The following is a 20,218-nucleotide window of genomic DNA, read 5'->3' on the forward strand; positions in this document are numbered from 1 at the left end:
ACAGTGTAAGGTATTGTCTACTTATCATTTTGTTGAGCTATTTAGTCCTGTTTTTCTCGGCCTAGGGGTGCTTGGACCTCTTTTTTTTCAAGCTCCTCTTTTCTTGAATGAAGAAAAGTCGTCTTTTTCTTCAAAAGAGCTCATCGTTTTAGTAGAACAAAAATTGTAAAACCCTTCTGACCCTTTGATCGGGTTCTGGTAAAATACGATTGCAATAGATCTCAAATCTTGACAACCATTTATCGAACGCACGTGTAACATCGGCGCTGCGGTCGATGGGATTGAAAAGTGAGGGTTCATGTGCTGGGGTAGATGTATACGGGGACATATATACGAACTAAAGCATCGTCATGAGAGAACCACACCTTGATCCCACAAAGGGACTCTATGCTCCATCATGTTGCGACAGACTTGGAACAGGAGCTATAAGCGCATGCTCTTCTTTATATATTAAGCCATGTTTCTCACGAATAAAGGGCAGTTTATGACTTACCAACTAGACCAACACCACTCGTTTCATTTTCTAGATAATACTATGTCTGGTGTCTAGATCTCGTTAGCCTTTATTCGAGCGTTAAATAGATTCCATATCGATCTGAGGATGTTTGTGGGTTTATCAGCAGATCCTCCTCGCAAATAAAATATTCTTAGTTCAAAGCAAGGGTTCAAAGGTAGTAGGACCTTTTTATTGAATGAGTGCAATGAGTGGAAAAGCACATGAGACATAAGTTGAGCAAGGCTGGCCCTTAGGCTTTGTTCAGGCTAAGGGAATTCGATGCAACGGATATTGGGTTAATAAGCAGTCGAGTTCAGTTGTATTAGAAAATGTAGTCCGTGAAGATAAAATATGTTCTTAGTTTAACCTCGAACCAAAGAACCGCTCACTATAGAACGAACGTCTTATTCTAAGGTTGATTAATGCAACACATCCAGGAGTTCCGTGATCTATGAATATATTATAATATCGAGAATTATGTTAAGTCGAAAGACTATTTGGCTCCACTAAAAACTAATCTAAAAACAACAACAAAGATTTGTTGGCTGTTTTTATGCCTATTATTTGAAAGGTTCCTTTGAAAGCTTTTCAGAAACAACAGTATTCCATCGTTTTTAATATATCTAAAGAATATTTCAATATTTAACCTATTTTTCATTGCTTTACCGGGTGCGCCATATTTTCATCTACAAATTGATCTTAATGGGCTTTATGAAGTAGATCTCATGAGTGGAGGAGCTAAATACATAAGATTAAAGTTGAAAGGCCAATATCATAGGATCATCTTATTCAAATACACCGCCTTTGACGGCCATGTAGAACTTGAGTCAAATGACAAAGTTGGGGAAAATCTTCTTCATGTACCCATTGTCCATGGCGGCCCAAGCGTCGCCAACTGACGCCTTCAGCTTGCCCAAATTGTTGTGGCTCTACATGCCCCCGGATGTTGTAATCCAGGGGATTTAGCTTGGGGTTGTTTGGGGGCCAAATCAGTTTCGATCAGAATCCTCTGGAGTCTAACCTTTGTCCAAACTAGGCCTGGACGTGGAGAAAACCCTGGTGGCGGGAGGGAACTTATTATTGCTGCAAACTTTGATGCGGTGGATGCCAAAATGTTGGCGATTTTGATGGCGGTCTCCACTTGATCAAGTTTGGCCACAGCCACCTTTCACAGTTCTTCCATGTTTAAGAGTTTGTTTCGTGTATTTTTAAATTCAGACCCTCAACATGTTTGAAAATTGTTGGCGACGATCACTTGCACCTATGCCTAAAGCAGAAAATTAGTTAGACGTACCATTGATAGGGTAATTGGGGCCACAAACATGTGTAGACGATAATACGAGGGCTTTGTGAGCCAATCAGGGTGAAAGACAATAATGCACCAAAACTCACTTCATGGGAAAACGAACTTACTGCATTAGAAAACAATATCCCAATTTGCAATAAGCGTCAAAATTTTATTAATGCATAAATTTCTGCTTTTTAGAAGACTGTAAATATCGGCCGTTTACTTGTCATCAGAAAAGATGTACTGTGGGTACATATTGCGGTTAAATATATGTCGATTGCTGATTCTCACATTTGCAAAATATTTGAGCTGATTAATTCATAGAATGGACAGACTGGAACAATTCAAAAGCTATGGGAAGGTTCAGAATGCAATTTCCTTGATAGATGTTCCTTTAGAATTTCGATGTGCGCAAACTACCCGCAAATTTATCCATCTAATAAGCACAGGTCCGTGTCCCTTCAAAGCTTATGGAACGATCTAATCTTCAGCAAACAAGCCTCAGAGTCAAGTTATTGTTTTTAGTCAATTGCAATAGTACAGAAAGCCTTTGGGGCTTTGGAGCCTTTGGGGCTGAGATACAGTCAAGGCAAGCACCGTTGACTGGGACGATTGCTTCATATTTTTGGGACACAACAATCGATTTGAGTACAATAACAGTAAATTGATCTCTTTTCCTTAGTTTCAAAGTTTTTTCTCGACGTGGGTTTCGTGGTGTATTCCTTGTACATACACTCGTTACATTGTACCCGTCTAATCATGTATCAGCCCACTTGATAGTCCACACCCTGATATTTTGGATTGATATATAAGGAGTCCTTTTGCCACAATTGGTCATTATCAAAATGGCTTTTAAAGTTATCCTCGTTCTCTCTGCTCTGGCTTTTGTGGCATCTGCCGCTCCGCAAAACCGTGAGTCTACATACTATTTTTAAAACCAAATCATTGACTGAAATTAACAAATTTATCGTGATGCCCGCGCACCAACATTTCCCAGAATCACTAGATGATCACTTTCTCTTCCGAAGGGGCTATTCAACACCTCACTTCTATGAAATTGCAACTCATGGTTCAAACACCAAATTTTACGCTCGTGACCTTACAGAGGACACGAGGCATAAAATGTGTTCCCATTTTTTAGGAGCCGCTTGCCCACCCATTGTAAGCCGTGCCGAATGGGGAGCTCGAGCCCCAGGTGGAACCACCTACATGGGAGACTCTGTAAGTCTCTAAAAGCCATGTATTCCTTTTGTTTACCCTAATTTCATTCGCTCTTATTTAATCAGGTGTCCTACTTGTTCATCCATCACAGCGCTGGAGCTTCTTGCAGTACCAAGGCCCAATGTATTGCTGAGGTCCAGGGAATCCAGAATTACCACATGGACTCGAACGGTTGGTCCGATGTTGGATACAGGTAAAAGGAGGAAGATATTTGAGCCTCAAGTTACGTACCTGTCTCATGAACTGCCTTTGAACAGCTTCTTGATTGGAGGAGACGGTAATATCTATGAGGGTCGTGGCTGGAACAAGGTCGGAGCTCATACCTACGGCTTTAACTCCGTTGGTTACGGTATCGATTTCATCGGTACCTTCACCTCCACCAACCCAACACAAGCGGCTCAAAACGCTTACCAGGAATTGGCTGATGTGAGAATCACTGAATCACTAAACCCTGGGGAAGCTTTAGATTGTTAACGATCATCCTTTGTTCTTTCATGTAGTGTGCCGTGTCCTTGGGCAAGGTCAAGAGCACTTACGAACTGAAGGGTCACCGACAAACTGGTGCAACCGAATGCCCCGGAAACACATTCTACGAGACCATCAAGAGCTATCCTCATTGGGTGAGACGACATTTTATATACAGAACATGATTTTAATGATTTCAAATGTTGAATGACTTACAATTTGAAAATGGAATGTTTTGTTTTTCAGACTGACGGACAAATTGGCAAACACTAAAAAGACTGACACTACATTCAGAGCCAAACCTACCAAATCCGATGCAATAAATATTGAAACTGTACTTGTTCGCTTTTATTCTTAGCTAGCTTCGTCAGAGTCAGGCCTGTGATGTAATTGTGATTATAGCTGCGCCATTGCAATATTGAGATTGAAACCAATTACACTTAAATCATATTGTCAAGCAAGTAGCTCGTCTCGGTGTGTATGGTTTTAGATTGGTCCCAGATATGTGTCGCCTTTCAACCATAGAAAATGTTTTTGTTCTAGCCATAATTCTGCTCTTATTTCTACTATACTTAAGAATAAGATATATACTCGAATTTTGTGTCCTAGAATTGTGTTTTCAGCTTCTTTTCAGAGTCAACGATGTTAAATTCAGCCTTTGCAAGGCATTTTCTGTCATGATTAGATCCAGGCATCACCGAGGGAGGAAAAAATAAGTCATGAAAAACGTGTTTTTAAGAGTAGTTGAAGTAATTTGGTGGTTTTAACACGCAAAACTTGCTGCCTATTGTGTTTCTTTATCCATTTTATTACCCATTAGGATGAAAAGTATCAGTTTGGCTTTGGTTATACAAAAAATGACACTTCGATGTAGATTCATTCCTATAACTTCCAAGTTTCGAGTCACAGTTTGAAGTGCTCTGAAATCCTTTTCTATGGCAAGACAAGTGAATTAATGATGAGTAACGCCATCATTGCGAGTGAACCTAACTTGCGGTGTACTACATGGACAAAGCAAAATATGCTCTCATTTACGAGTTTTTATTAATCAACACAGTTGCGTGTACTCATTTGAGGAGATGGTCAAAACAAAGGAAATCGTTCCAATCACGAAAGTATTATTGATTATTCCGTTCTTCAGTTATTCAGGGTGGCATAAACAATGAACAATAATGTATTATCAGTTCATATTCAGTTGCAGTCTAAACATGCTTTCGCTTGAAAGGGCAAAAATCCTTGACTTTAGGTTAATAAAATACGTTTTCTGTAATTGTCTAATTAGTGAAAAATATAATTTAACCCATTTCTTCACGGTCTAATTTTACATTCAAAACCGATGGAATTGTAACCCCGGTTATTTGATTCTAAAAAGCTTTCGACAGAGGTCTGATCTGAGTAAGTTATTTTGCAAACAGCTCATCTCATTTTGTTGAACCTTTAGGATCAGACTCCATGTTTGCAGTTGAGGAGGCCGTAAATGCAGTTTGATCTGAACATTCATTGCCAAACTCAAAAGTGGCCAAGGCAGCTAGAACGATTCCGTCCAGGGCGAAGCTAAAACTGACTTGGCTCCAGATTCGGTCGTTTTTGTCGATTTGCTTCGGGTCACATATACGATGGACAAGATACATCTGTGTATTGCATTACGTTGAGGAAAGTTCACTCATTACTTTTCAAGGGTGTGTCTCTCAGCTAAAACTTGGCAACAAATTAGCCATTTCATCAAACTCAGTTTCAGTTAGATCGTCTTCAACAATGGGATCAGACGGAATTTCATTGGGATCCATTGTCTTGGGAGCTGTGATCGCCGTTGGATCGTATTATTTCTACAAGATTTACATCAAAGATGCCAATAAGAGTGAGTTTGAAAAAGCCGTAGATCGCGCCGCAGATTCGGCCAAACGGGGCATTCGGTCCGCAGAAGACTCGGTGGATAGCTTCAGCCGTCAAAACGAGCCTAGTCCAAAAGATGAAGTCATGGGATCGTTGAGCAAATTTGGCAAGGACGTGAAAAGTGCTGCGGAAAAACTCGGAGACGATTTGCGAGACGCCACGCAAGATTAAGACAACGATCATAAAAGAATAAATTATTATAACAACCTGACTTTGACAAGTAAGGATCAATAAAATTGCCCTCTACAGTATTCTACCTAAAGCTTGAGTTGATCTCCTACCTTTTTATTCGAATTACGTAGTTCCGGTCTTCTGTGTCATCCGGTTGAAATAATATCCTGGTATTTTTGTGCCTTTGAGATGTCACAGTCGGAGGATTGAGCCCTGCCCGACCACATTAATCATATCCAAGTTCTGAAAGGCAGTGTCATTTCCGTATCAGATTGGTTCTGCGTCTGTGGTTGGATGTAGTTAGCACATGAAGCTACCTTGAGAAAGATCGGGGAAGAGATTCGAACCGGGGACTTCTTTCATAGTAAGAAACTCCTCAAGCCATTAAGCCACACCTCCGCTATAAAAAAGAGAAACTTTCTTCGCCTTCAATGAATGCTTTTGGGAGCATCTTTCAGTTGCGGTTCAAGTAAATTGTTCTTTTCGTAACTGGGACACTCATTGTTTTGACTTGTAGTAAAATATAACTGATGATACCACTTGGTAAAGTGCAAATTTTGATGATGTTCTAATGATTTGACTTGAATTTCATGTGGAATAAGATACAAGACAATCCATGTTATGGCAAAGAAAAAACCGAGCAAGGTTTGCAACACAAAGTCCCTTGAGGAGCTGCCTTTCGTTTAACGTTTAACTTTCTTGTGAAGGTCACTCGAGGATAATTAGAGTAGTCGTTTTTGATATATGTCAAACTCTTAAGAAGGAAAAAGTTTCAAGGCCAAAATATGGAACATTGTAAAACAAGTGCAATTTGCGAGGAAATATTCGCTATAGAAAGGTTAACAATCAGAATGTGCAATTGAAAGTTTTGACCGGCCAAACTAGATACATGCTCGAATTTTCAAAAGTGTGACGTGTGACGTTTAAAATTTATTCAGTTTCAAATCTTTGAGAAGATTCCAAGTGACCTTACATGACTTGTTCTAAGTAAAGGGATTTCTTGATTGAAGACTTCAAATATTGACATGATGCTAGCCGTACTTTGGGCAATTCATATCTAAACAAATGTCGTCACTATTAAGATTAGCGTTGATCCGGCTTTGTGTACGTTGACGTGTAGAAATTAATACTTGTGCAAATTTAGCTTGTTATTGACCTAATAATGAGAGCAATACCTACCAAAAGCCTTACGGACTCAAACACGTTTTGCGACCCTCACTAAACCATTTTCAATAATCACCAATGGTGTTCAAATTATTTGCAATTAAATTTGCAAATAATGCAGTTGAAAAAGCAAAAGAAAGGAAAAATTGCAACGAAGCATACAAAAATGCAGATTTTTTTCGCCATTTTTTGTGTTCATAAATAGAATTAGAAAAAAAATAAAAAAAATGCTTGAAGCAAAAGCGCACAAGAACGTACGAAGAAGGCTACGCATGTACTTTCTTCATCAGCTTCAAATTCATTGAATCATTATGGCGGGTCTTTGTTTGAGCCAAAATTCTACTGGGAGCCAATCGCAAAAGGTAACTTTTTCAACATAGAAAGTGCCTTAAACCGCTCGAAACGGCTCCTAGGGCTTGTTGTCTCTGAATCTTTACCAAATTTCAAATGGTAACTCGTAAAGACCTTGGCAAATTTGCTTTGATTATCCGTTCTCAGATGAAATGTACTATCAAGTATAAAATTCGAGGACTCAAAGATCTATCGGTATAAAAAGAAAGTTCGTGATTACACACCTTGCATTCATCATGGCACTGAAATTGGTAGCTCTGACCTTGGCTTGCAGCTTGGCCGTCACTTCAGCTTTCCCCAAACAACCAAGTAAGTTGATCCTAACTTCTATCAAACCCCCGGTTCAATTAGTCTTAGTAGATATCTTATTCTTTCTTAGAGGCTTGTCCTTCAATTGTGAGCAGGGCAGAATGGGGAGCCCGCCCTGCTAATCCATCCTCCATGGGAGACAATGTATGAACCACTTTATAGTTCCTATTTTAGCTGGGTACTCATTGCTTTTGATCGGCCTGTAGGTTCCATACATGTTTGTTCATCACGCTGAAGGTCCGGATTGCTATGACAAAGAGGAGTGTATGAGACAAGTGCGGGGAATCCAGAACTATCACATGGACAGCAACGGATGGGCTGACATTGGCTACAGGTAGTTTCCATTGGTCTTCAAAGGCCGTACCATGTGACACAATTAAAGAGGGATCGACGGATTTCAGCTTCTTGGTGGGTGGAGATGGTAACATCTATGAAGGTCGTGGCTGGAACAAGCAAGGAGCTCACACTCAAGGTTATAACTCCGTGGGATATGGAACCTGTTTCATCGGAAGTTTCATGACCAAGAACCCTACTGAGGCCGCCATGAGCGTCTACCAGAGGCTGGCTGAGGTCAGATAACTTGAGAATGGGTTGAGGATGACTGGGACTGTTCTCAAATAAATTGCTCTTTTAGTGCGCCGTGGATAACGGATATGTTCGATCCAGTTATCAAATGTTTGGTCACCGACAAGCTGGAAGCACCGACTGCCCTGGAGACAAGCTTTACCAGACGATCCAAGGCTGGAAGAACTGGGTAGGAAAATTGTTGCGCTTTGATCCAGAAGCTAATTTAAGTTACATTAATGTGTTCTCTTTTCTTTTTCTAGACCCCAGGATCCCCATCAAAGAAGGACCAATAATTTGTTCCCTACATCTCAAAACCAATTTGAATAAATGAAACCGAATCATCAACGAGCATTCTTTTAATGGGGGCAAAGGTTTAGAGATAATAGATATCTTATTGCAGACATCAAAGGAATGAGAAAGTTTTGGGAGAGACTAGAGAGGTTGAGAGTAGACAGTGTTCAGAGAAGGTACGAAAGGTATCTGATGTTTGAAGATGCTTATTAAGCATCTTTACTGATACTGTGCGTCTTCAAAAGCATTCATGAGCTTTGTCCCAGGCCAGGTTTTAGGGTCAATTCTAGTGACCGTAGTAGGCTTAATGTGTGTATTGAGAGCACCTTCAAGCCCTCGAGAATCCAGGCAAGTTAAAACAATGAAGTCCACTTCTCTTCTTTCTCGGGCCCCTTCATTAATATTTGTCGCTTGCCTTAAATATCTGTTGGGAATATGTAGGCTTTGATGCCTTCAATTAACTCTTTGTTGCCTTAGAGAATTGAATTCAAATTTCATAGGCCATAGCTAGTATCCTTTAGGATTGTTTTTTTTCCTGCCATTGGCTTTGATGACGCCATCAAAGCAGGAGTGGAAGCTGTTGAAGGCATTAACGATTTTATTCCCCGAGCCTTGTTATTTCTTGCTCACTCAAGCTTGGTCATGCAAGGTCATCCAACCCATCAAAGTATAGGTGCGTAAAAAATACAGAAAACACCTTGGTTGACAAAAGATGCATGCATCTTTTAGTAACGCGGCTGCCACTCTGTAAGTAGAATTCCGCCTTTAGACCTTCATCCAGCTAATTTATTTTATTAACGCTATCTCTCCCGACATGTGCGTGCCATAATCCAAATAAACAACATTATTATCTTAACAACTTCTTTGACGACCAACTCAAAGTCCTAATATCTTTTGAGTGAACTTCTCGTCTAAAAAGGATGTTCCGTCTTCTTTTACTTTCGTCTTTTTTTGTTGCTTCATCATGGGGTTTGCCCAAAGGGATGCCCGGTAAGTGTGTCTCAATCTCACCACGCTGAAACTTGAGCCCAGGGGTCAAGATCTTTACACACACGTAGGAAGCTCCAAGGGCGATGAATTGTGTACAAATATGGGTGGAACTTGCGTGGATTGGCGGTATTATGTGTGCAACGGGGGCGTGGAAACTGGCCTTTGCACCGGTGACAGCAACATTCGATGTTGCCTTTCTTGCGACCAAACCTGTCAGGATAATGAGAACGAATGGAGTGCTGGAGACGGGGCGTGTGAAGAAGCGGGTGGAGATTGCAAACTGAACTCGAATTATTGCGATGGGTAGGTTAAAATGGTTTTTGATATGTAAGGTAGACAACTGTAATCTTTCGGAAGTTCTTTCAGTCGAAAGTTTGCCTTTGGTTTTGCCCCTACGAACTCGAAAGCGAACGCGAAGGAATGAATACTCCTTCTTGTATTTCTCGCTGAAATATTTTTTAAATGCTTCAAATTGCACGGTTGTTTGCCACAAGAGTCTTCTGCATTCAATCTATCGTCATGACTTTGGGGTTTTGGTAAGGTACTCATTGACAAGAATATATTGGTGTGCGAGGCTTGGGTCCATCATTAGGAGAGGACAAAGGAAATATTTCATATGCGGAAAAATTCAGATTGTTCTGTTGTAAAAATTGGCTTTGCTGCATAAAGTCCGAAAATTAACCTAAACACACAACAATCGGTAACTTTCACACAAGTCGATAGGACAAATTCAATCTCAAAAGTAACAATCACAAACTCGACGATATTGTAAAATTCATGTTAAAATCTGGCAATACACCCTAACCAGTCGCAATTCCTGTCGTAGGAGTTGGGTATTTTTTAGTAATTTTCGGCTGAAGTCTTTACGGAATGTTTCTGTGAAAACACGCAACCTGACGAATAGCAACTGTGCGCAACAAATGGTTTTGAAACACACAAGACTGTTGTAGCTTTTGCGTCCAGAAGATCAAAAAGAATACGAATGAATTAGATGATAGCTTATAGAGAGCTGAACGTATCCTCTAATTTTTCCAAGAATAAAGAGCTGACTGAAACGGCTCTTCCTCTAAAGGCCTAACTTTACATAATCATCATGCATGACTTTCTCCACCAAACGAACTCCTCATATCTCATGACAGGGATCGAAAGAAGTTCACTTTCTTTTATCCTACATACTAGTGGTTGCTTCTTTTGTGACGTGTGAGGGAATTTCGATTTTGATTTTGAAAACGTACTTGGAATAAAATTTCCAAGGAATCGTTAATTACATTTGAAATCAAAGCCATTGTAAATGCCAGTTTAGCAGATGTAGTTGAAATATTTTAGTAAAACCTTGCCCTCCGAATCATTTTTGTTGTCAATGTTGTTTATAAGCTGGTCATAACAAAAAGAAAGATTACTAAAATGGCTTGAGAAATCTAAAAAAGAGGACAATGTATTTGAAATCAATATTTATAGTATTTCTATCACAATTTGCAGCCAATTGAAATTAATTACATCTGAAAACTGAACGACTGAAGTCAAAGTTAATGACATTTAGAAAAATGTAATAATATAAAAAGTAATTGGCATAGATCTGTTACCCTTTTCGCTTGTCATGATGGATGGTCGCAAAGAATGCAAAAATATTAGCCTAGAAGATTCCGAATTCCCGTTCATGGTTTTATGCATAGATAACTTTATATATAGATCGATCAAGGGCGCTGCGATCGCATGTTTTCGTCTCAGCTGTCGCTGGTGGAAAAAATGTTTCATTCGTAGTCAAGCTACTTAGGACAACTATGGTGCAAATTTGAATCGTTGACGGCTCGTCCAAATTCAGAGTAGAAACCCCTAATAAGACTCCTTGTCAAGCAATTGCTCTCGTCCAGCACGCTTCATAAAACGGGTTTGAGTAAGTTGTCCGACCACATTTTTAAGAACGAAATTTTGAAGAGGTTAAAATGGGGCTCAAGTTAAAGTTTTCATCCATGTGGTGGAAACACTTAACTGAAACGCAAGGAACAAGCCTGGGTTCAGGCTGACCTCCAGAGGTGTCGGAATTACCTTGTTTACGTATAGGCGCAATCATGTCGCCCACATTCAAGCACATTGTTGGGAGATTGAAACGAAATTCCAAATGCCTCATCATTGCGTTGCAATTTCGGATACATTTTGTTACACTTTCCAGATTTTCGAGATGCGTTGCTAAACAAGGGCAATCAATAGAGTACATGATTTGCTCTACTAATGTCCAAATCTTTTTTTGACATGTTACGTGTATTATGCCCTAAAAAGCATGTTTTTTATTATTCTACCACTCTTTCTACCTGTATATGTGTAAGATTCAAAAGATATTAAGACTAAAGAGGAATAAAAAACGTTTCATGATAATAATTCAACTTGGCTGAAGCAAGATTTAACGAAATATCGTTGTCCCATTTCCACCAGCGTCAGCTGACCTGAAAACATGCGCATGCGGTACAGCTCCTGTTGAACTTAAGCATTCTAGTTATGGTTTTCTATGGTTTTATGGTTGAAGCTAGCGGTGCCAGACTATGGAGGAAAATCGCATTCCCAAAATTTCACCCATGGCTTGCACCCTCACAAGGGAAGTGTGGGTAAAAATATCGCACAAACTAATTTTGAATTTGCTTTCACATTGATACTTTGATCATTGAAATTTCTTAATCATTGGAAGTCGAGTCTATAATTCTAGTTGATCATCAAACGAGGTGAAAAGTTAAACCAAAACACAAAAGATGGATTTTTTTCGAGTCAAGGAAGCTAAACTAAGAACGCATGGTATACCATTATTAAAATCATGTAAGTAGATTGAGATGACAATTATAAAGCGATTCCTTAGTATATTCATGTAACGCCATCCAACGCATTAAGAATCTCGATGATTACAGTACGCTCATTTGATCCATCACTTTTGACTTAATTTCATATTGATTTGTAATAGCCATTAAGAAGATCTGGGTTTTACAAAGTGGAAATGAAGCAAGAACTAGGAACTCTATATCCTAAACAGGAAATTGCAATATTTCAACCAGGGGAGGATTTGCTACTCTTTTCCTTTGCACAAGAGGAATCTTAAACAAACTTTGTCTTATTTCGAGACCATCACAACGCTTTATCAAAAGGCAATGAAAAGGGTTATTCAAACAATCAAATGTCCTACAAATAGGTTTCCGCAACGAATTCGTCGCATTCAATGCAAACAAGAAACTCCCACTTATAGCCAAACGTTATTCATTTCGCATTTTAATCCAACACCAAAAGTCGTTAAGTTAGCAAACGTGTCATTAATGTCCGTTTCTTTTCATCTCTTCATCGAGCCACAAATAAGGGGTTATTTCCATGCCGCTAATGCACTTCTCTCCAGATTGTTGGCAAATTTATGACCGTTTCATTTCATCACCAAAACAGGGTGTACACCGGAGGAAAATGTGGTGGCCCGAACGAACGACAATGTTGTCAAAAACCCGATGAAGGTGATTGTCCCCGAATCATCAGTCGGGCTGAATGGGGCGCCAGGCCTGCCAATCCCAGCTTCATGGGCGACAGCGTAAGTGTTGCATATTAGAAGCCCTTGATGGTTGCCACAGACTGCTCATTGACATTAGCCAACGCCAACCTCTTTCATTTGGCATCAACCCATTTGTACTATTATGAACGTGTACGTATGTAGGTGCCCAACATGTTCGTTCATCATGCTGAAGGTCCCGATTGTTACAACCAAGAAGATTGCATGGCCCAGGTTCGGGGAATCCAAAACTACCATATGGATAGCAATGGTTGGTCCGACATTGGATACAGGTGAGCCAAGCTTGGATACGGCAAATTACAATTAAGAGCGCAACACGTTTTAAGGTTAGGCTGAATCTTTCAAGGGGAGGTTTTGAAATGATCCGTTAGATGGCGAAGACTACACTATAGTGGTAAAAGGAACAAGAGATGGAATGCGACAATATCAAGAAAGTTAAAATGATTACACTTGTTAATAACATATGATTCATCTAGGCTTTTGCCATGGCACTAGAAACATGAGCATCAGCCGTTATAACCCAAGCTCAAGTATTATTTAATTGAAAAATAACCTTGGGGAAGATGGGAAGGTGAAAAATGACTTTTCACCATAAGTAATGTGAGGTACGAATGGTGAGAATACAAAATGGAGGTGAGTAAAGGTAACACTTGTAAAATGTAAAATCACACATGTGTGATTAAAAAAACAAGATTTGGGGAAAAAAATGGAAAAATGAATTATGGCAAACAAAGTGTGTTATTTAGCAGAGAATAAATTCAGATGTTTGGCTCCTGTTGCTACAGTTTATTTAAACATTAATAGCATCATTTGGGGGGTTATCAAACTATATCAGGCACAATCTAAGACGGCGACAATTTTCTAAATTCAATCTTCTCAATTCTGTAAAGCGTACCGAATAAGATGAGTCACAATCATCTTCATCTGCCGAGAGAGAATGACATGTGATTGAAAACGGGGTTTTGCAAGCTAAAATCAAATTTCAGCAAGCTTGTCATCAAGGAACCATGCCAATCTAATTAAGAATTGAAATGTGTTCTTCTTCTTAAGGCCTTCTGAAATCAAGTCTTCTTTACCATTAGCTTCCTAGTTGGTGGAGATGGTAACGTGTATGAGGGCCGCGGATGGAATAAGATTGGAGCCCACACCCAAGGGTACAACTCCGTTGGATATGGGACTTGCTTCATTGGTAGCTTCATGACGAAAAACCCCACTCAAGAAGCCATGGATGTATACCAACAACTGGCTTCGGTATGTTCCACTTTGACGATTTGAAGCCTGACATTGACTGAAGCATGACCTAATCATTTCTCGATTCTTTACTGTGAAGTGTGCCGTGGGGCTTGGAAAGGTGCAATCCAATTACGAGATGTTTGGCCATCGTCAAGCGGGTAGTACCGATTGTCCTGGAGACAAACTCTACCAAACCATTCAAAGCTGGCCGAAATGGGTAAGGATGTATCGCATAATCAACACTCACAAACGAATCGACTAACTACAACTCCGGGAATCCTCCAATTTCGTTTTCAGACACCTGGAAGTCCTTAAGCGATGCTAATACGACTCGTATCTTGAGATCCGCATTCACCCTCCCTGATCAATCAAAATAAACGAGAGATGAATTGACGGAAGAATCCAAAAGCGGTTTTGAGGCACAGCAGTTCCTCTTGTTTTTGAACTCAAAACACCGTTGATTGTGGAACATAGGTCAAGTAGAAGGCCCCAGGGAACTATTGTTTTCGGTGGAGATCGTTAGGAAGCGCAGATAGGTGTAATCATGGCATTAAAACCCATCATCAATGACTTGGGACGTACTGAAGTTACGACGACGGAAAACGACACCACACATCAATGGTGCTAGAAACACCACCCCAAGCAACACGAAACCGTCCGCTTGTAGGTTCCGTCTTCCTTAAAACACTTGAAGCATGCTCACATTTAGGGTGTCATATCCATTTGCTCACTCATCGTTGGCAAAACTGAGCACTGCGAGAAATGTTAGTCCACATCATTTATAAGTCATCAGCATCAGCCTTACCTCACAACACACCTCAATGGTGGTAAAAGCCCTGCATAGCGAGATCCATTAGCCTCCCCAGAAACATGTCCACTTCCAGATCCATTCATATTTCCGACGGTGTGCACGAGTCAGAAGTGACGTCCTTGAACTGTTGTTCCTTTTTAAACGCTCATTTCTTTCTCCTTCTTGGGTTAATACTGTATGTAGCGTAGGTACGTACACCTTTGTGATCTGAAAGAGCGAGCCTTTCGCGCCCGGTTTGCTAACCGGAGAATAGGGCAGAGGAAATTGCAGGAAATCCTCGAGAATGGGATGGATCCGACCGAGAAGTGCTTACAACAAACTCGGATTGTCGCTGCCAGACGCAGGCCACCTTCCACAGCTGCTGCTTGGTTTCCAGAGGTGATTTGGGCATTGCAGGAAAAGAAGTGACTTTGACACGAGTCAATGGCAGTTTGACACCCGGGCGGAAGATTTCGAAAACAAGGTTGGTCATGACTCCGTCCGTATCGATGTATGTATCTAGTCCTCGTCACTGCGGACATGAATTTCGAGTGATACTGAGGAATCGACTGAGCAATTGCTTGGTTTTTGACAGCCAAGCAAAGTTCATAATGTTCAGCTGACAGTCCTGGTGGGTGACATTCCTTCCTCCGAGCAACGATGGACAGATATGAAAACTCCTGGATGAGTCTCGAGGAGTGAGTCTCTGACTACGGCGAGACTGGTTTAGGTCTGTTGAAGCAAATCCGGATTCAAGGACCTTCGTGTCATGAGCTGAGCTGAGCAAAGGTGATTGGATGCAAAGCAAATGGCAACACTATGTAAGTGCAGCCTCGATACGCTCTGACATGCATGGTTCAATCATTCCGATTTCAATTAACCGCCAGGTGCAGAGGTCGAATCGAAAGAAATCTAGACCCCCCTAAGAACCTCTCAAGTTTGATCAAATCGGCGGGATCTCGAGAATGTGACTTGAATACAGGCTCCAACACTTCAGATGAACGCGGTCGACTTGAAATCCTTGAGAGAAAGAGCCACACAAAGAGAGGAAGAGAAAAAACTCAAAACCAATTCGTGTAACTCGAAATTCAGAACCACAAAAAGAGACGTCGACCATGCCTAATAAAGCCATTGCATCATGACAAGTACGATTTGGAAACACCAAAAAATTGTCGATGCCAATTATGTAGAAAGAATGGTGTCAATCTCGATCATCTTGCTTTTCGTTGTCCTCGTGAGACATTGGTGACGCTTGAAAAACTACGCTCGATAAAGCGCTTAATCATTGTATAGCAAAGAGAGATCAAAAATCTTATCGTGGGTTTACCAATAATATGACCAATTCTAAGAGCGCAAATAGAACCTATTTAGTACTCGGATTTGACGGTCAAAACAGCTGGTGCGTCCAAACTTAATGAGTGCAAGGAGTCGTTGAATCACATTTTATTGTTTCTACTTAAACTTGGAAGAATTCCGAATGTATTCGACGGTCCAACAAAGTCTTGCAAATATGCAGCGCTTTAAATTTATGGGTATGTTTGTTTGTCCGGTGAGAAATTTTCAGGGTCACTTGAAGGTAACAACGAGGAAATCCACTCGACCATCAATTCATAATGGTCAAGCGTGTGCAAGATCTAGTCGACAACAACATACAAAAAGGTTTTTGGGAAAGTTGAATACGCGAAAGATGGGTACACAAATGCTTCTCCCATTGTATTTTTGGTACCAATTGATGCGCTCTCTAGCCTTGAAGTTTACCTACAATCCTTCATTGGATATTATTATCATTAAATTCAGGCCCAAGGCATAATCCGTAAAAAGACGACAAATGGTCTGATCGATGACTTGAGGGATGAAGATTAGGTCAAAAATGTTCTTGTTAGCGTGAAATTGGGCCATGACCTTCAAAAAAAAGTTGCCCGATGAATTGGTATAGGCAAATTAACTCGGTCCTGTACTAACACAAGCAACCTAACCTGTTTCTAATCGAAGTATGCAGACTCGAACCAATCCATCCAATCCTAATGCAGCCTAAGAGTTTTCCATTTGTTGTGACTACAGCTTCCTCAATCAAGTGATAGACGGTTGAAGCGATAATTACGAACGGACAAAAAAGCTGCAATTCAGCCGAACGTTGGTACCTCCTTGAAATCGAAGAAGCTTTAATGACTCATCAAGCTTTAGTTTTGATTGCTGGGATTTTGATTTTGTTTTCGATTAAGTGTTTTCGACTTTCGACTGGCTTTGCACGAAGTGGCAAAAACTGAAATCCGAGCGAAATCCTTGATGTGAAAAAAAAATCTTCGTCTATTCGAAGACGCCAAAGTGGCCCTGACAACGGAGGATCCAGTAACTCAATTTTGATTACATGACTTACCGTTGAATAGATCGCCTTGAAATCCAAACGATGAGCATACAGATTATATCGAGGATCATGCAGAAGCGAATGCAACGATTGATGGACTAGCTTTGAAATGGACGGCTGTTTGTTTCGGAATCTATGATCAGATCGGGATTAACCCTGAAAACAAAACAATCCAGACCAAAATCCCGATCGATTGCGAGAAATCCTCCTCTTCTCATCAAAGATATCCATTTGCACGAACATTTGATCTAGCTTGACTTAGACTTAGCCTCTAGACCAAACAAACTCTAATTAGCCGGACCATATCTCATGCTAAATTGTACCCCTAACAATAAGAAAAAACGTGGACGCATGTTCCAAGCACTTGAGGGTGAGGAAAAATGGCCAAGATGAAACGGTAAAGAATCATTTCCTCATCCCCGTTGACGGGTTGCATTAAGGGTTGGTTGACGATTTGACTGGTTGGTGGGCTCTGGCGCAAGAGAAATCCATTGGCGTCGTCTTTTCATACATTCCATGTTAAACTGGCACCAAATTCCATGCCAACTACAAACTATTTCAAGGTATGCAGGCCTCCTCCTCCTCTTCCTCCGCCTCTTTTGACTCCCATACACCTCATGTACTTAGCATTTGTTAGTGTCATGAGAACTGGGGGATGAGAGAAGGTGGATGGAAGAGCAATAGCAGGACATTCCTTCTCGGCAGTCTTCTGAACCATTGCGAAGTCCCATCAGTACTATAGTTGGAAAAGTACTGGAGTATTGAAGTACTTGGAGGTGGTTCGTGGTGCCATCCATCCATCCGCATGCGTCAAGCAAGGAGGAGGATGAGCAGCAACTTGCGTATACGAAGCCACTGACGAAGAACGACACAGAGGTCAGGGTTAAATTTAGCCCATTTTCCCAAGCAGGGGCGAGCACAGAGAGTGAAAAGATGACACCAGCCACCAACCACGTGGACGATGAAGGTGAGGAGCAGCCACGCAGATACTCGTACACATCCACACACACACACATACCAAGTCCCATATGGAATGAACCATGCAGTGGTTCTTGGAATATGTACACCGTAGAGCTGTGGGTAAATGAAGCCAAATATGAGGTATCATTGACTCATGCAAATGCAATCAAGTCCAACCATTGGGCATTGGTGCACTTGAGCAAGAATATACGCGAACTGGAAAGACCTGAAGGCTATCTTGGCCAAGGTGTGGAAGATGGACAAAAGTCGTGCCCTTTCAATTGAGAGAGATACTCGCCTCCATAAATTTTGTTGGTATTTGTGCCAATGCCGAGTATGTACATCCTCTCCCAGAAAGGAACAGAGGTTTCTTATTCCAGTAGGAACCACCACAACCACTTCAACAACCTGTCTAGCAATTCCTGGTTATGAAGTGGGAGACAATGAAATGATGCTCTATGACCTTTACAATCACATGCCACAACCATTCCAACCACGCCGAATTAAGAGATCGACCATACAGCCGACATTTGAGCATCCACTTCCCCACTTCCCTCATTTACGGGTCCCCAATATCCCCCCAACATAACATATTTTGAAAGTTAGTGCATGATCTTTCTTTACTAAAGGAGGGTGGGGGCCATTAAAACGCACATTAATCAATGTAAACAATGCAGTCAGGGTGCCCGGATCGACCCATTTGAGCGCGGAGTTCAAGACCCTAATGTAGGAATGTTTTTAACTTCCCTGAGGAACTCAATTTCATCACCTGATTGCACTCAGACAAAGACTGGTGAGGTTGATGATACCATTGCTCGGATGAACATGTCGGAAGTGAATTGAGTCGGTGAAAAGTCCGCTATACTTAAGCTTGATTCACTGAAGGTTTCTGAATTTCGATCCCATCTTTTGTTCAGAATCTCATTGAGGCCTTTCCACGTGGGACGACAAACAGGATTGATAATCACATTCACGTCAGATTAATCAGGCCATGATGCAAGTGTTGGTTGGCCCAAAGAATCCTGCAATATTTGAGGTGGACATAATGTGCGTGGTACCACCAAATTTAAGTTTAATGATGAATCGAATGGCACAGCCGTACATATAAAGCCTTAATAGAGCCGTTCGAACGATGACTTTTGGTATGATTGTAAAACAGACTGGAATGTGCGATCTAAGGTCGAATTCCGACAATTTTTACGATTGAATTGTGCGTCAAAGAAAAAGCTCATGTGTAAACCCAATGGAGTGTAGTGTCCCAGTCCTGCCAATGCGTTTGAATTAAAGAAAATGTGATGCATTTTTTTCCTGCCCGCATTAGAAAATGTGGTTAAGTTTGACATAACTGGAGTTCTTTTTATGAATCATCATTGTGCCAAATTCAACATGAAACAATGTCTCAAGTTCTTGTTCAATGATTTTACAATTGGAAAATTTTCAGTCATGATTGCTTGGGCTTCAACGGCTTCAACCCTTCCCTTGATTGAATTGTGCGTCAAAGAAAAAGCTCATGTGTAAACCCAATGGAGTGTAGTGTCCCAGTCCTGCCAATGCGTTTGAATTAAAGAAAATGTGATGCATTTTTTTCCTGCCCGCATTAGAAAATGTGGTTAAGTTTGACATAACTGGAGTTCTTTTTATGTTTCATCATTGTGCCAAATTCAACATGAAACAATGTCTCAAGTTCTTGTTCAATGATTTTACGATTGGAAAATTTTCAGTCATGATTGCTTGGGCTTCAACGGCTTCAACCCTTCCCTTGAAATTGCTCGTCTGGGAATTCCCACTTTTTCACGGAGAGTCCAAGTGGCAACAAAAAATGGGTTGCCTTTTCAGGGCAACGTCTTGCATCTCTTTTCAAACCCATCAATGGTTTCCTCGTCGACAGCAACAATAACAACAAAAACAAGTTCAATTGTTAGTGGGATTGTGTAATTGCATCTCTCTGCCTCACTCAGATCAATTTTGTTCCATGGAATTGGTGATGGACTTGCGGTTAATAGTTGTTCGATATTTGATAACTTCTGTATGCTGAAAAGAGCGTTTTCAGTATTCCACCACATGAACCTAAGAATAGGACTTTTATATGAATAACGATCATAGCTCTTAAGTTGTAGAAATAAAAAGAGAAA

General features: G+C 40.7%; 2 protein-coding genes and 1 long non-coding RNA gene across 3 annotated transcripts; 2 read left to right on the plus strand and 1 right to left on the minus strand.

Moving 5' to 3' along the window:
* The first annotated feature begins 2,538 nt into the window (after positions 1-2,538).
* On the plus strand, positions 2,539-8,270 carry LOC131886893 (uncharacterized). The gene is made up of 13 exons (XM_059235383.1): positions 2,539-2,696; positions 2,926-3,005; positions 3,071-3,198; positions 3,263-3,431; positions 3,506-3,625; positions 3,717-3,741; positions 5,236-5,524; positions 7,222-7,358; positions 7,429-7,502; positions 7,565-7,692; positions 7,760-7,928; positions 7,993-8,112; positions 8,186-8,270. The coding sequence occupies exons 1-13, from the start codon at positions 2,630-2,632 to the stop codon at positions 8,216-8,218; spliced, it is 1,539 nt and encodes a 512-aa protein (XP_059091366.1). The 5' UTR covers positions 2,539-2,629; the 3' UTR covers positions 8,219-8,270.
* Positions 8,271-9,046: 776 nt separating this feature from the next.
* On the plus strand, positions 9,047-14,379 carry LOC131893327 (peptidoglycan-recognition protein SC2-like). Its single transcript, XM_059243330.1, has 7 exons — positions 9,047-9,206; positions 9,275-9,509; positions 12,621-12,759; positions 12,883-13,010; positions 13,821-13,989; positions 14,069-14,188; positions 14,269-14,379. The coding sequence occupies exons 1-7, from the start codon at positions 9,137-9,139 to the stop codon at positions 14,284-14,286; spliced, it is 879 nt and encodes a 292-aa protein (XP_059099313.1). The 5' UTR covers positions 9,047-9,136; the 3' UTR covers positions 14,287-14,379.
* On the minus strand, positions 13,510-15,901 carry LOC131893361 (uncharacterized). Its single transcript, XR_009374680.1, has 2 exons — positions 14,789-15,901; positions 13,510-14,724 (listed from the first exon to the last, which is right to left on the minus strand). It is a non-coding gene; the product is annotated as an uncharacterized LOC131893361 (long non-coding RNA).
* Positions 15,902-20,218: the final 4,317 nt, after the last annotated feature.

The sequence above is a fragment of the Tigriopus californicus genome, chromosome 1, assembly GCF_007210705.1.
Source record: "Tigriopus californicus strain San Diego chromosome 1, Tcal_SD_v2.1, whole genome shotgun sequence".
NCBI classification, from domain to species: Eukaryota; Metazoa; Arthropoda; class Copepoda; order Harpacticoida; family Harpacticidae; genus Tigriopus; species Tigriopus californicus.

What these genes read in the sequence shown, in the direction of transcription:
- LOC131886893 (XM_059235383.1), top strand. Translation starts at nt 2,630, where the DNA reads ATGGCTTTTAAAGTTATCCTCGTTCTCTCTGCTCTGGCTTTTGTGGCA. An exon ending in TCAAGAGCTATCCTCATTGG is followed by an intron (nt 3,626 to 3,716) that starts GTGAGACGACAT and finishes TTTGTTTTTCAG; the next exon opens with ACTGACGGACAAATTGGCAA. An exon ending in AGCTTTCCCCAAACAACCAA is followed by an intron (nt 7,359 to 7,428) that starts GTAAGTTGATCC and finishes ATTCTTTCTTAG; the next exon opens with AGGCTTGTCCTTCAATTGTG.
- LOC131893327 (XM_059243330.1), top strand. Translation starts at nt 9,137, where the DNA reads ATGTTCCGTCTTCTTTTACTTTCGTCTTTTTTTGTTGCTTCATCATGG. An exon ending in AACTCGAATTATTGCGATGG is followed by an intron (nt 9,510 to 12,620) that starts GTAGGTTAAAAT and finishes TCACCAAAACAG; the next exon opens with GGTGTACACCGGAGGAAAAT. An exon ending in TGGTCCGACATTGGATACAG is followed by an intron (nt 13,011 to 13,820) that starts GTGAGCCAAGCT and finishes CTTTACCATTAG; the next exon opens with CTTCCTAGTTGGTGGAGATG.